The following is a 16,630-nucleotide window of genomic DNA, read 5'->3' as shown; positions in this document are numbered from 1 at the left end:
GCAACTCAAACCAAGAAATGGATTCGGAACACCTCAAAATCTGTACTTCAGTGGCTGGCCATGATAATATCTTTGAAAAATATTTGAGTGCAAGAGGTCAAATGACTTTATCGTCAAACGCCTGGCATTAGAAAACAAAAACAACAACAACATAGTTTATAACGAAGACAATTTTCAGTTTTATTTTAAAGAAAGTTATTTTTCTTGCTAATCTTTCATAAAATCTGTTATTTGTTAATATATAGTGATTATGATGTAATTTCGTGGATTTCTAACAATTTCGCGAAAATTAGCTGATATATTTCACTTAATTTTGGACTTTGATTAAGGAATTTACATCTTCAAGGCATTAAGTTAAGATTTTAATACATTTCACGTAAATCGTTAATTTAAAAAATCATATCCCTGTTTATTATGAAAAATAGCCGTTCTAAATAACATTTGCGGTAAAATTCTTTCGTAAAAATGATCGACGAAGTAAAAAAAGATAAATTATTTGACCTTAGGTGAAAATGTCGCAATTTTTTGCATTGAATGAATTAATTCATTCAGTATTGTAATTCCAGATATATTTGAAGAACAGTTTCACATATTTTAAGATGCCAATTTTAAATGAATATAGGCCCATATATGCATGTGTATAATTATGTGTATGTGTGTATGTTAATGCTGATTCTCACAAGATCACTTTGGCTGCAAAAGAGTATCTGTCGGATACAGGGGGGAGAGCCATTAATCCTTCCCATTGAAGGTTTTAAGGAACCAACCTGGGCAAATACCCAATGTCCCATCCCTACCTTCCCGTGGTGCAACTGTTAGTAAGCATAATTTTACAAGCTGAACTAAAGGGAGGGGCTACTCATCAATTAACACTGGTCAGCTTGATGAGTTAATGACTGAATTTGGTATAATTTTTCTTTATTCAATACCTAATTCCCTCTTTACCCTTTCCTATTCAGTCCTCTGACTGAACTCTTACTTTCTTCGACCCCGACAGTATTAGAGGATTCGAGGCCTAGGGGTTCATTTCACTTTCCTTCCTCCTCTTTCTACTTTTCTGTTCCTAGTGCTGACCTGCTATGGCACTAAAATCGTCCTCCAGTGGCTTAAGAGGGAAAGCTGGTGATCAACAAGATCTCCCAGCTAGGTCCAATGGACCCGTCGACCAATAGCAGGTGTGGTCCTCCAGACATTCTGGGGGTTGTGTGTGAATGAAGTAGCCACCAAAACGTTAAAACATGGTGTTCACTTAAATCGGCTACAACTTGCCATTTTCACTCCAATATGAAATGAGTACCATTAAGGTAAAATTATCCGGAGGTAAAATAGTCCCCCATTCCTCAAAATCTGTGCTTCAGCGGCTGGCCATGATAATATCTTTGAAAAATATTGGAGTGCAAGAGATCAAATGACTTTATTGTCAAACGCCTGGCATTAGAAAACAACAACAACATGATCACTTAACCTACAGAAGTGTTGTGCAAATATTCAATAGTAGGCAGGGCTGTGAGGATTAGATCATGGCGTGACAAATATGTCTCCACATTTATTTAACTATGAAATAAACTAATATTTGTTATTTTTGGACGCCGAGAAAATATCTTACCTGTCACCGGTTGCAGATCCACCAGATGGCTCCACATCTCCTTGGCGGCCTGCGTGTAGTATCCAATTTCCGCATTCGGGTGCAGTCCGAATACTTCCGGGCTATTAACTAGAGGAAGCTCCTCGATGGCATCTGAAAATATGATACTGTTACGAAAGGCAGTAAACACGTGCGCTAGTTTTCTTCCCTCTCGAAAGAAATTTCAGTCCTTTGCCGCTAATCAACCTTGAACCCACGATAAACAAGTCCAGAGACTAGCAAGATAGCTCATTTTGTAATACCGCGGTATATCGACCGCGTATACCTAATTAGTATTTTAATTCTCAATAGGAATTAATAATTGGACTAAGAATAATTTCATGTTTCATAAGATATTTTGTTTCATTAATTCTTACGTTAGAGTCCATTAACATCGAAAATTATTCGTAAATGTCACTGCATAAAATTAATTGTAAAACTAGCATGAAAATGCAAAAATCGCAGTTGAAACGTAACCCTAAAATGTAAATAATCACAAAAAAATAAGAGAATATTAAAAAATTCTAAAAACTTAGGAGTTTGCGAGCTTCTGAGTTAAGGTTTAATTTTTTGTTTATACTGAATGTTCCTGAAATACTTGTACAAATTTTCGGAGTAAGTTCTCGGCACTAAAATAACATTTAAAGTTCATATAAATATGTGACAATAAATGCCTGCTCTTTTTTTTTAGTTCTAATTGAAAAATTAAATTCAAAAGTGTATTTATACTAACAAAATGCAAAACATCTATTTATTGAAAGGCTATTTCATCAGAATTTGTGTTTAAAACTCACCAAAACAGTAAAAAGGATTTATTTAACCAGTTGATTGGTAAATTATAATATTGACTAGGAAGCCTATTATACAGGGTGATTCACGAGGATGTACCGTTCCTTACGAAGCTTATTTCCGAAGACATTCTGAGCAAAAAATGTCATATAAACATTTGTCCTAATCTCAATATTTTCAGAATTACATTAATTTGAATTTGTTTTTAAAATACCACTATTCTTGAGTTTTAAGGGTAAAAGAATATTACAGCTAAAGAATGAACTGTTCAGGAGTATCATTTGTTTAATTAGTAGTATTCTGAAGCTAAAAATGTGCTGTGAATTCCATAGTTGCTTCGTACAGATTTTTTTTTAGATTTTTGACTACAAAATTACATTTTCTTACGCATTTATCACAACAATTGTTACAAATTATGCCACTCTTGTAAATTCTTTAAGACTGTACGCTAGGATGCATAATTAAACTGTAAAGAATGAAGTTCCTAAAGTCGTATGATTTGTAACAATTTTTGTGACAAGTGCGTAAGAATGATGTCATTTTTAGTTTAAAATTGAAAAACAAAATCTGTACAAAGCAATTGACAACACATTTTTAGCTTCAGAACACTAGCCAATTAAAGAAATGTTACTTCTGAATAGTTCATTCTCTATTTGCAATATTATTTTTTACCCTTAAAAGTAATGAAAAGGGTATTTTTACTGAGAACTTCAAATTAGTGTAACTCTGAAAATATTGAGATTAGGACAAATGTTTATATGACATTTTTTGCTCAGAATGTCTTCGGAAATAAGCTATTTAAGTAACGATAAATTCTCGTAAATCACTCTGTTTAGAGTAGTTAACACTAGATTGTCTTAGTTGTATTTGTGCATAAATATTTTCATTCTTTCTTTACGCATGCAATATTGAAATAGGATATTATATAAGGAAATAAAATGCGTTAGTATCTTTATTTTATTATCTATTTATTAATTATTTTATTCATGAAAGAGTCTTGATAAATATCACGGGAGGTTTTTCATTTCCTTTGAATAGACTGTTTAATATTACCAATGATGTAAATTGAATGGATGAATATGTTTTATAACTAAAAACCACGTGCAAATCTAGTCTTTCAGGTAAAGCTTCCTGTAAAGCAGATTTGAATAATTTCAAGGGAAAAATTGTTCCAGGGCCGGGTATCGATCCCGGGACCTCTGGTTGAACATACCAGCGCTCTGCCAACTGAGCTACCCGGGAACTCCATCCGACACTGTCTCAACTTTTCCCTTTATATCCACATAACTCGCGTGGGCTGACGAAACGCCTGAAACCCACATCCAGTGCACACAATCTCTGTGTGACTTGGAATTGTGGTTTTCTGTTAACGTACACAGTAACGTATATATTATGCAAATATAGTCTTTCAGGAAAACCACAATTCCAAGTCACACAGAGATTGTGTGCACTCGATGTGGGTTTCTGGCGTTTCGTCAGCCCACGCGAGTTATGTGGATATAGAGGGAAAAGTTGAGACGGTGTCGGGTGGAGTTCCCGGGTAGCTCAGATGGCAGAGCGCTGGTACGTTCAACCAGAGGTCCCGGGATCAATACCCGGCCCTGGAATAATTTTTCCCTTGAAATTATTAAAAAACCACGTATTTTCGGATATTACAAACTTTTTTTAATTTGGTGTAAAGAGCTCGCTTCCGAAGATCGTAAAAGTATTTCTAAAACACTCTGTATTTACGTTTATTTATTTTCTTGCGAATGCTTCGATTTTTGTCTGAGAGAGAAAACATGATGATTAAGTTGAGCTGATATTTTGGTACTTACTGACATAGTCTTCCTTCTCGCCATAGGGTGGGATGACGTAATCCACGAACTCATCCCTGTAGAAGTGGAATGGCTGGAATGTGTCGAATAGGAAGTCCCCCATGTATTCGTCCATGTAGGTCCTCACAATTCGACGATCAAAATCATCTATCACCCGTCCGCCGTACATAACCTGCCACCAACAGTCATCGGCGCGGTTAGTCGGACCAGCAAACTCTATTAACTTTAGTTGCCTCATTTCAAGTGTGGTGACTGACTCAATTATGCATGCGTGTTTGAGACACACCCAAATTAATCGTTCTAATTGCATTGCGAATTTCTGGAATTGCTTTCTAGCTGTGATTGCAGAAACTTGATCCATTTGAGTTATGTTTTAATGAGTATTTATGTTTTATGAAACATCATTATTATAAAATAATGCGGGGGAATAATTACTATCAAATGATTTTAATGACTAAAAGGAGAGTGCGTTAACATTTTATATTTTGCAAATCAAGCTTTCAGGTATAACTCCCTGTAAAGTTAATTTGAATAATTTCGAGGGAAAAATTGTTCCGGGGCCGGGCATCGAACCCGGGACTTTTTTGGTTAAACGTACCAACGCTCTACCAACTGAGCTACCCGGGAACTCTACCAGACACCGATCCAATTTTTCCCTCTATATCCACAGACCTCAAAGTGGGCTGACAACCGTCAAGCAACCAACATTGAGTGCACACTAACTCTGTATGACTTAAATTGTGGTTTTCTGTTAACGAACAGTGACGTGTATTGTGCAAATCAAGCTTTCAGGTATAACTCCCTGTAAAGTTAATTTGAATAATTGTGGATATAGAGGGAAAAATTGGATTGGTGTCTGGTAGAGTACCCGGGTAGCTCAGTTGGGAGAGCGTTGGTACGTTTAACCAAAAAGGTCCCGGGTTCGATGCCCGGCCCCGGAACAATTTTTCCCTCGAAATTATTCATGTTATATTTTTTTTCTTACTCTCATGAGATTGATTGTGCCACATTTTGTGTGGAACTTTTCCGCTATATTTTCTCTTTCGGAAAATTTTTCTCTGATCAGATTGGTGCTTTCATATTCACAGCATCGAGAGCTACACGTGTATTGTTCACTCTTTAGCCACCATCTTATCAAACTTAAAACAAAATAACACTTGATGGCTGTGCAAATACTGACTCCACCAAAGCAAGCATCATTGTCACGTTTGTTTTGCCATATACAGGCTGTAATAGAATAACTATTCCTAATTTTCTGATGTGAAAGAGGACATGAAAATAAACATTTTTTCTTAATAAAGTACTGCCTGGAAATGCTTCGTATAAAAGACAGATCTCATTACTCACATTAAGGCTGCATTCATGTTTCATCTGTTCTTGTTACCATGGAAATAATAATTGAATTTAGTTTGTTGTTGTATGTCACAAAATATCGTCTGTGAGATCTGTTTAATTAATTTAATAGTATAGGAAATAGCCATTAGTGCCCTCAAAGGATCGGTTCACATATTGAGAAATCATTTGTATGGGAGTGATAATGGAAATTTCAAGTTATCTTAACCGATGGCTGTTAATTGGTTTAGACATCAATCCCAATAAATCCGTACTATTATTTTTTTCGCGGTATATCTGATTATATTTCCCCCCCCTTTCTTAACTGTAAATGAGCACAAACGCTACTTAGGTGTAAATTTTTCTGACATTTTGTATATTCGATTCCCTTACCGTTTCAAATGTATATCATTTTACCTTTCAGGTGTGTTTCCAAATTATATATATTATAACACGCTTTGTCAAATCTGGCAACCTTTTCATAAGGGAAGCTAAATTTATTATTATTAATGTATCGGTATATAAATACTGAACTTGCAGACATGCATAAGGCATTTGGAGCAACTTACGGCAATGCTGATTTGTCAAAGCGAATCTATGAGGAGCAACACTTTCAGCGCCATATTCCTTGCCATACATTTTCAAGACTGGATTAACGTCTTCGAGATAGTGGCCAGATGTGGCTACATGTACATTTTTCGGCTAGCGCGTCTGGCCGCGAAAGCAGGTGGCCCGGGTTCGATTCCCGGTCGGGGCAAGTTACCTGGTTGAGGTTTTTTCGGGGGTTTTCCCTCAACCCAATATGAGCAAATGCTGGGTAACTTTCGGTGCTGGTCCCCGGACTCATTTCACCGGCATTATCACCTTCACCACATTCAGACGCTAAATAACCTTAGATGTTGATAAAGGGTCGTAAAATAACCTACTAAAAATTTAAAAAATGTACATTTTCCGAATCGTTGGTTAGGGAGAGCAGGTCCAGTTGCTTGTCCAGCACGTTTCCCAGATATGACTCCAGTTGATTTTTGTGTTTGCGGTCATATTAGATCATTTTTTTATGAAACACCCATAGACACAGCAGAAGAGTTAGCTGCTAGAATTATTCTTGCTTTCGGCGATCTTCGTTACCGACCACATATCTCGAAGGATTCCTCGTTCAATCATACGGCGTTATACCACAATATCATATAGTCACGAAGCTTGAGGTGATTTTTTTGCATTTCTCGGGGTACAGCGCTCCAAGCGGTTAGCAACTGGGAGTACTAGGAATAATAGACAGTACCGGTACTATTTCTCATTGTTGCTTGTGAAGAAAAGTTGTGTAAATTGTGAAATGTTCATTATCGGTTGTAATAAAATATGTTAATGGCTAAAATACAATAATTGGAATAGTAATATGGGATAAGGAGGAGACGTTACACTCATTAATTCATATTTACTTCATTATTTTGTTGTAATGGTAACTGCAAATTAATATTTTATTAGTTTCGCAGTTTATTATCGTTATAATCTTGAATGAGTGGAGCGATTATAGTAAATTTCAGTTCGTTTTACATAAATACCCAAAAATAATATTATTACTATTTCTTGTAACTTCGAGTTTATGATGGAATTTAATATCCTATATTTCATGAAAATAATAAATAAATCTTATGTATTTAATATTTCAATAATGGAGGGAAGGTGTTAATTTTTTAAAATGAACACGATAACGAAAGTAGGTCTATAATATATTTTGTCGTCTTCTAGGGATGGGGTCTGTGATGAGGCGATAGTAGCGATCTTAGTGGCTAGCTACTAGCAAGTTCAATTGTCAATGGATGCATATTCCTTACGTATTGAGCTTCGTGACTGTATTTACTAGATTATAGTTGTACTTTGTGTGTCGAAAATTTCAATATCATTATATGAGTTACGATATACAGTTTAAAAATTCTAATATTTTTATTAGATACTGTGATGTTTTTAAGGGGTTAGATACATCTTAAAGCAGTAAAATTTTGAAAATATTCAACATTTTTCCTCCATTACTGTATTTTGTACAATAATGAAAATTAGTATGTGTAAAACACTGTCCTTCTGCTATATGAAAAAAAATATTTTTACAATTTAAAATAAATTATTTACATTTTTTTTTTTTTTTTTCAAAATTCAATTCACTGTACACTGATGAAGCGTTTCCCACATAACTCAAAAACTATCCAACAATCTGTGATGAAATTTTTTTTTGTTTGTATTTATGCGTGTCATATACACAATATGATGCAAGATCACTTCTCCACCTTTGATAGATTGTCTGATAAAAAATAAATTCATATAAAAATATGGTCAAATATTAGTATTGTCTTCTAACAAAAAATAAAAAAAAAAATTGTTAAGGAATGTATTTGAAATAGCATGATATTGTAAACATGAGTTTCAGCAATAAAATAAAGGAGAGAGATAACATGAAAAAGTTGACAAGTTTATGAGTTATGAGGGAAACGCTTCATCACTGCACAGTGAACTGCCATCATATTGAATTTTGAAAAAAAAAAAATATATATATATAAATAATTTTATCCATGACCATAACGAAAAACATGCCTTTACTAAATACTTTTGCGTTTGTAAAGTAGGCTTTTATTCAACGTTACTTTATTTCACTAGTGAGATAAAGACTTTACCTCACAGTTTGAACTTTATCTCACAGTTCATTAGTATTATCCTAGTACCCGTGTACACACGTATACTTTTCCATTGAACTATTACTCAAGAAGTTAATATATTAATCACTAGATGTCACTACCTCTACTTCTTTATTACCATTTCTTAAATATACATACACTCAATCTCCTTCTCTTGTCTCTATCTGCTACGTCGTAATTTGTGCATTACATCCATATTTAATATGCATCTTTTTAAAATTTTGTAATAATTTACCTTTTGGGATGCGAGGAGACTTGAACCTGCGAAGTTGGGTTTATAGGATTTTAAAACAACACGCGTTAGCCAATTGAGCTAAACAGACACGATGATTAATTTTTAATATTCCTCTTAAGTTTACAGAAGTAAAATGTGAAATTATTTTAATCACAATAGTCCCGTGAAAACTTCTAAACTTCTAAATAATCCCTGAAACTTCAAAAAGACGAAAATACGCGTTTAAAATGAAAAAATGTATATTAAAATTGTATAATTAATTATAATTTGTTATTTATCCAACGCCTTAGATACCATTCTTTACTAATCATGGCCTCCTGCATCATGACCTACCTAGTACACGTATTGATTCTAAAATCCATGCCATGGTATGTGATTACATGAGGACTTATTTTCAACATATTTTCTTTTATAAAATATAATTTTTCGTGTAATTTAAGCACTCGGCTGACGCCTCGTGCTTAAATCTTTCCACTCGTGCAATAAAGATGCACTTACCTCACAAGTACCATAAATAACTATTTTTAAATCGTAAAAATATTCTTTTCATATAGCAGAAGGACAGTGTTTTACACATACCAATTTTAATTATTGTACAAGATACAGAAATGGAGGGAAAAAAAAGTTGAATATTTCCAAAAATTTTACTGCTGTAAACTGTACCTAACCCCTTAACTGAACCCTGCATGACTTAGAGCAGCCAGTTTTCTTTTAAATATTGAACCATTTTTCAAGTATTTAATTAGATATGTTGTATCTTATACATTTTGTGTATTTTAAACAACATTTTATGAAAGTAATAGGTCGGGTGGAAGAATATTACTGTTCTCATCTCATAAGAAGTAGCCTAAACGTTTTTCTTCAATTAAGGCACATTTGCGAAAAGCCAACTGAGGCTAGAATAGCTATTTATGTAACTAGTGACAAAAGTGAAATAAAACCACTTTACATAACGGAAGTATAAATGAAACCCATTACCAAGGTGGGATATAAAATAGGAAAATGCGTATTTTTTTTGCTGCCATACCAAATGACAGGCAATCTTATGCATTGAAGAAGAATTTGAGCACTCACCTCTCCAATGAGGTACTTCAAACTGCCCCACGGTATTCTGGGGTCTCTGGCTTCCTGGGATCTTTTCAAATACGTCTCCAGGATCTGCACGCACACGTTGAAATCTGACTCGTTGAAGTCATAACACACATTCCAACCAATCTTGTCGTACTTTCTGCGTTCCTGTCAACACATCGTAATTTTCTCATAAAAGTAAATGCAAAATATTTCACTTAGCAAAAGTACTTACCTTATATTCAACGATAATTTTCTGTGGAAAAATCTCTAAAAGTCCGCTCCCATTTAGCGGAGTCGAATCGAATCAAAACGAAATGTTTGTCGCTCACATTTAGTTGAATGGAGCAGAGATGAAATGTGTTGCAGATTAAATGGATCGCAATAGTAGAATTTATTGAGAAAATGTAGTTTCTGTGACTGGATACTTGCAGTGTGTATTTATATTAAAAGAAACAATTCCTGGATATGGTTGCTTTTTAAGCTGGTACTGTACTACTTCCCGACAAAAGGCCATGTCCTATGATTAAGGATGTGCTTTCTTGGTTTTGACGATATACGTGAAATGTATTAAAACTTGATTTTAAGCATGGAAAATGCAAATCTCTTATGAAAGTCCAAAATTACGTGAAATACATCCGAGAATTTTCGCGAAATTGACAGAAATCACGGAATTGCTTCATAATCAAGATATTTTCAACAAGAAGCAGGTTTTATGGAGAATTCGCACAAAAAATGACTTTCTTCCAAATAAAACGTGAAAATTTTCTTCATTATAAAATATACATGAACATTCCTACATATCTGATCGTTCAACATTACATGCGCGTGACATCTGGCAACGATGTACACATAGTTTCAAAGACTACTTCCAGGGAGCAGCGCAAGTAGACAACTGTTATTTCTATTAAATATAGAATATAATCTAAATTTAACAGAAGAAATACTAAAATCAGAAGTAAACACTGAAATAATGAAACAATTGTCTTTAGAGACAATTAATATTAGGTACCCTCCACAAAACTGGCTTCATTTATACACCGACGGATCCTTGATCTCCAGAGAACAAGGTGCCGGTGCAGGTGTTACGTGCTGTCTCTTCTCACTTTATAGATCTCTTGGGTATGGAACAACAAGTTTTGATGGAGAAATCATTGCAATAAGTGAAAGTCTCAGGAATCTTCTGTGCCACATCAATAAATTTAAAAATGCAGTTATATTGTCAGACTCCAAAGCAGCTATTCTATAAATCGTCTCTAAACACACACCTTCATCTCAAACAGCAGAAATAACTAAAATGCTCTCTCAATTAATATCACTCAATAAAAGAATTGTATTCCAATGGATACCATCCCATTGTGGAATCCTGGGAAACGAGAATGCGGATGCTTTAGCAAAGAAGGGCAGCACTGCTACTTGCAGACCTGTTACTAAATCTACGTATTACTCTGTGAAGAGATTTATTAAATCTACATACTTAGACTTCAACAAACAAAATTTGATAACACAATCCCAAGGGAAAAAATGGAACTCTCTGCATCAAAATCCACAGTTAATTCGCGATTTACCACGAAAATCGTCTGTAGCTGCATTTAGATTGGCAACAGGCCATGATTGTTTGGCCAAACACCTGCATAGAACTGGAATATATCAGTCCCCTAACTGCCCATTGTGCAACTCAAACCAAGAAATGGATTCGGAACACCTCAAAATCTGTGCTTCAGTGGCTGGCCATGATAATATCTTTGAAAAATATTGGAGTACAAGAGGTCAAATGACTTTATTGTCAAACGCCTGGCATTAGAAAACAACAACAACATTTCTTTTTCCCGCAACAATTGCCTTCGTGAGATCAAGATAGTGACGTCATCCCCTCAGAGTCAAATGGAATTGAATTATGTATTTAATTAATGACACAAACAATTTTCTGTTACTTGTTTCAATAATAATTAAAAAACTTTATTTCCTTATTTTGAAGTTCCTTTACAGTGGGAAACATGATAGAAATTGCTTACTTTTTACAAATTATTCACGAAATTAAACCATTTTAATCGCCAAAATCATGCTAAAACAATCACCATAAAATCACATCCCTACCTATGATCATTGGAACCAACGTTTATACTTGTTTAAAATAGAGGAAATACGCGTGTATTTGGAAGTAGCCTTTTTTGTCGTTTTTAAACAGAAGTTATGAAAATATAAATCCTCGAAAAAATCCTCGCAACATTGGCATCAACTACAAATATCATGTTCGCCGGAGCTGTGTATTAAACCCGGAGCCCAAACTTTAGACGTGAACCATCAAGACTGCTTATTTCAATCCATAAAAGTAACAGCACAAATGTATTCATCATATTTGAATGGTTGTCGTACCTAAGTCAACTGATGGCGCCTCACTAAATGTGACTGATATTCGATTCCAGATAGGTTATATGATTTTTGTGTTTGACGGTAAGTTTGTAGATAACTTTACACAAAGTACCCTTCTGATAAAACCGTTTTCCATTATCTCCACATCGTCTGAGGCTTTGAAGTCTGAAAGACTGCACATACGAGGAGCGTTCCGAAATTAATGTCTCCTATTTATTTCTATGGAAATTGTGCAACAGATACAACAACACATTTAAACAAACTAAGATTTCAGCTACATAGTTATTTTTCCACATAGTCACCACCATTCGTTATGCATTTTTGCCAGCGATGAACGAGAGCCTGTATGCCGCGCTCGTAAAAATCTGAACTAGCAGAGGCAAGCCACATTGTTACATTTGCGATGACAGCATCCTTGTCTGGAAATGTTGCCCACGTAGTCCATCTATCATAGATTCAAAGAGATGGAAGTCTGAAGACTCGAAGTCTGGACTATACGATGGATGTGATAGAACAATCCAGCAAAATTTTGCAACGTGCTCTGTGATCGCGAAACTGGTGCGGGGCCTAGCCTTATCGTGTTGCAGGCGAAAGGTTTTTTTTATCTGGTCTGACTCTGGAAATTCAGGCTTTCAGCTTAGCCAGAATTGACAGTTTCTCCAGGCACCAAGGCATCCGTCTATCACAAAAGACTGTCATTTTCTCCACAGTTGAAACGGACTACTCACGACCTCACTGTGATCGCATCCACTGTATGGCCTCCGCACACCTTCAGCAAACGTCGATGGATGTCAATGGGTGAAATTTGTTCGGCAGTGAGGAATTCAGTAACACATCTCTGTTTCTTACGCATCTGTATTATGTTAGATGCCATTTTGGTAGATTGCCCTGCTGCCACCGTCTGTTGCACGACAACCAAACTAACAGGACAATAGTGTGAAGGTTCAGCCTTTACTACAACGCCACTGACATCGGGCTCATACGTTACAGGTCAACAGAAAAAAATAGGCATTACTTTCGGAACGACCCTTGTATTAAATAGAACATCACAATAATTGCATTTGAGTTTGTTTTAGAATCCCAGTTATACAATCTGATCCGTTTGGGTATGGATAATTTTAATTTATTATTATACAGCTATTATGATAGCAGGAAAAATTTCTTGCTGGTTATATTATGATTAAAAGATGAGTCCATCAACAATGCATAATCTGAAAGGACAAATGAAAATCGTAAATGATTAAAATGACTACTACAAATCAACAGCGGGCACATTGTGTTCTTCGGTATGCTAAATTCTAGAGTGTTAAAAGAATTCAAAGGGAATTTCGACGTGAGTATGATGTGCGTAATGTATCTAAATACGAGTCCATAATGGTGTGGTATCAAACATTTGTAGAAACAGTTCTGTGTTAAAAGACATGCAGGAGGTCGCAGGCGAAACCCAATACAAGAAGCAGCTATCTCTTGGCTTGGTCCCCAAACTCCCCAGATCTAACCCCTCCTGACTTCTTCGTGTGGGGTTTTGTTAAAGACATTGTCTATTCACAGAAACCCAGGAACATTGATGATCTGAGAGTAAAAATTACTCAAGCTTTTCAACAAAATCACCTCTCTTATGTTGCAACGGACATGGGCTGAATTGCATCACCGTTATGAGTTGTGCAGTGTGAGCAATGGGGGTCATGTTGAGCTCTGAGGAATCTCCCATCTTTCAGTGTTATATGCACAAAGTTTCAACAAATAAAGTTCAGTAGTAAATGTTTTACGGTGTTTTATATTTTATCCATACCCAAACGGATCATCCTATAGTTACCTGGACGACGGCATGAAAAAAGGCCAGCACGTATACAAGAGATCTATAGGCAGGATGGTTACAATTCTCAAGCGTTTGGCTTCTTAATTTGAAGTACGTATTCCTCAAATTCAGCTTCAGTCCATTCGGAGGCTCCGTCACCACTGCAATGAATAATGTAAAGAGTGTGAAATATTTAAGCTGTCAAATTCATATAAGCACAGAGGGGGCTTCAGTGGGATATCCCACTTTTTAAAGCTAGAACTTTTCGTCCATGTGTTACTTTTAAACTGTAAGTACAGGGACATCATTTTATTTTTACTAACATTTCTAATATTTACCTCGCTATACCTTTGGATCAACGGTTGCTACCCCCTTCCACAACTGGAGTTCGATGATACTGGCTTAATATACAAACTAGGTATAGGAGGGAAGAAAAGTAGTTCATCCATTCACGTAAACTAGGAAATATCGCGATTTTGAGCTCAATTTTCATTGGGTTTTTGTTTAATCAAAATACAGTACTGTGTTAACAATAAGTGTTTTTACTCACGAACTGAGCTGTCCATTCGGACGTATTCATTATGCAGTGTATATTATACTGTCTACGGCACATTAGCGTACAATATAGAGAATGAAGTTAAATTGAAAAATAATCATAATATGGATATTTAAACACATTTTTCGAAATGGTGGCCGTTCATTTCGATACAGGCTTCAGTTCTAATGTGTGTAATTCCTATTATCAGTTTCTTCCTTCGTACTAGTAACTCATTTTGAAATAATTCTGTACCTACTCTGTAAAAGAGTATCTTACGTATTGTAAATTCAATCTTCACTTCTGCTCGATCCGAAAAGATAAAATTACTCAGACATGCTATCTATTGTCCAAGTGGTTTTGTCGCAAGGTCGTAAAAATGGGGGAAATCACATGACAGTTAATTACTTAACGAGGCCCTTTCATTTAAGCTATTTAAGCAGTTGTATAATATTACATAGACGTCCAATTCCTAATAGAAATTAATGTTCTCAGAAAAGAGCTAAGACAGCCCAGCCACTAGCCTTTACAGAGAGGCGAATAGAAGCTAGTGGGGAAAACCGGAAGGCGACGTAGGCAAATGGACGACAGTACCTGTGCGAAAATGATACAATATTGAAAGCACTTTCGTCATTGGAAAACCCGAACATGTTTTTGGAACGTACTGTTTACTATGACCGTAAGGCTACTATGACTGTATATGCGGTCTTGGATCTGTGTGGAGGACGGTTGAACTTCATTAGTAGAAGGGATGGGAGTGAAGTACATTAAAAAACTCAGGTACAATAAAAATTGAAGTAAAAATAAAATGATATCCCTGTACATTAAAATGATGCACAAAATCAGGAGTTTTAGTGGATACTGGTAGAGGCAGATTACCTTCGATACATCGTTATAATTTTCGTTGTTGTCACATAAACATTCATCTCTCTGGCTATGTAAATTTCTCAAAAGACAACGATATAGGCGTCAGAAAATATTTACATCCAGAAAAAGTAACGGTTTACAATTGTTAAAGGATTTAAAGTCTACTGACTGCGCTGTGCACTCCAACTTCGAGCTTGAAATGTTGCAGCAGGAAGATAATCACTTTCTTGACTGTGTTGTGTTCAGTGATGAATCAACATTTCATATTAGTGGAAAGTTTAACACGCACAATGTCAAACTCTGGGGATCTGAAAATTCTTATGAATTCGTAAAAGTCGAACAAGACGCCCCAAAACGTAATGTGTTTTGTGCTCTTTCCCAACGAAAGGTTTATGGACCTTTCTTTTTCGTTGAAGCTACAGTAACTTAACTAACTTATAACGTAAACTGGAGATGTTACTCATTTAACATGAGTTTTGTTATTGTCATAGTTAAGTCCGAATGACATGCTATATGCTCCGAAGCATCTTCGTGGCCTTGGTTTATTTAATGCTGAATGGGAAGTACACCTCCAACACTATAACATTGCCAGAAGTCTTTTAAAAATAAATGACGAACATCTCCATTTCTGCAGGAATCTTGAAACGGAAAAACAAGAAGCTCTTTCACAATTGAATATTCCCAACAACGCAGAAGCACATTCGATGACAGGCCGAAGTTTAAGATCTGAGTTACGGCGGAGGTCGTTTAATAATTGGTGCCTTCTTCCACAAAAAGGCAAAGGAGTGGTGACTTACAGTGAAGATCCAAAAAACAACTCTTGGATTAGTAATAGAAGAGAGATATCATCCTCAGAGTGGACCAATGCCATAAAGATGTCCACAAACATCGCAGCTGTACGATCGGTGCCAGATCGTTCCTTTCAAGATCAAAAGTATCGTCATCCAGGATGCAGCGAAGTAGAAACCCTTGGGCATGTTTTGGGTTATTGCCCTAAAGGAGAACTACTGAGGAACAATCGCCACCATAAAGTGAGAAGCTCCATCGCAACCACTCTTCGGAAGGCAAAGTGGGAGGTTTACGAAGAAGTGCACTGCTTGGCTGAGAATGGGTCAACGAGAAGAGCAGACATTATAGCCATCGATCGCCGGAATCAAAGAAGCCTCATTCTTGACCCCACTGTCCGTTTTGAGAAGGATGATCAACAAGCCAATAACGTTAACGATGAAAAGAAGTCTATTTACAACCCATGTATTCCTCACTTCAGTGAGAGATACAAAATGAATATTAATACATGGGAAGTGAAAGGACTTCTTTTTGACGCTAAGGAACTTCATTTAAGTTAACCGAAACCATTCTCCTTTCTCTTAAATTTTCTAATGAGGACATTAACAAAATTTGTCTAATGGTATTGAGAGATTCATGATCCATTTTACACAATAACTTGTATAATACTATGTAACTATGGTGTTCACTTAAATCGGCTACAACTTGCCATTTTAAAA

The 16,630-nt window shown here is 35.8% G+C and overlaps 1 protein-coding gene across 1 annotated transcript in view; it reads right to left on the bottom strand.

Annotated features, from left to right (window-relative positions):
- The window catches only part of Dhc98D (Dynein heavy chain at 89D), a 192,204-nt gene that overhangs the window by 27,041 nt on the left and 148,533 nt on the right, over nt 1-16,630 (bottom strand). The window contains exons 48-51 of the mRNA XM_069822419.1: nt 13,742-13,884; nt 9,559-9,720; nt 4,231-4,402; nt 1,607-1,738 (exon numbers count right to left, since the gene is read on the bottom strand). Of these exons, the coding sequence (XP_069678520.1) occupies nt 1,607-1,738; nt 4,231-4,402; nt 9,559-9,720; nt 13,742-13,884 (609 nt within the window). The remainder of the gene's footprint in view (nt 1-1,606; nt 1,739-4,230; nt 4,403-9,558; nt 9,721-13,741; nt 13,885-16,630) is intronic.

This window comes from Periplaneta americana, chromosome 3, assembly GCF_040183065.1.
Source record: "Periplaneta americana isolate PAMFEO1 chromosome 3, P.americana_PAMFEO1_priV1, whole genome shotgun sequence".
Classification (NCBI taxonomy): Eukaryota; Metazoa; Arthropoda; class Insecta; order Blattodea; family Blattidae; genus Periplaneta; species Periplaneta americana.
Note: the sequence above shows the minus strand (reverse complement) of the source record. Positions and strands in the feature narration are given on the sequence as shown.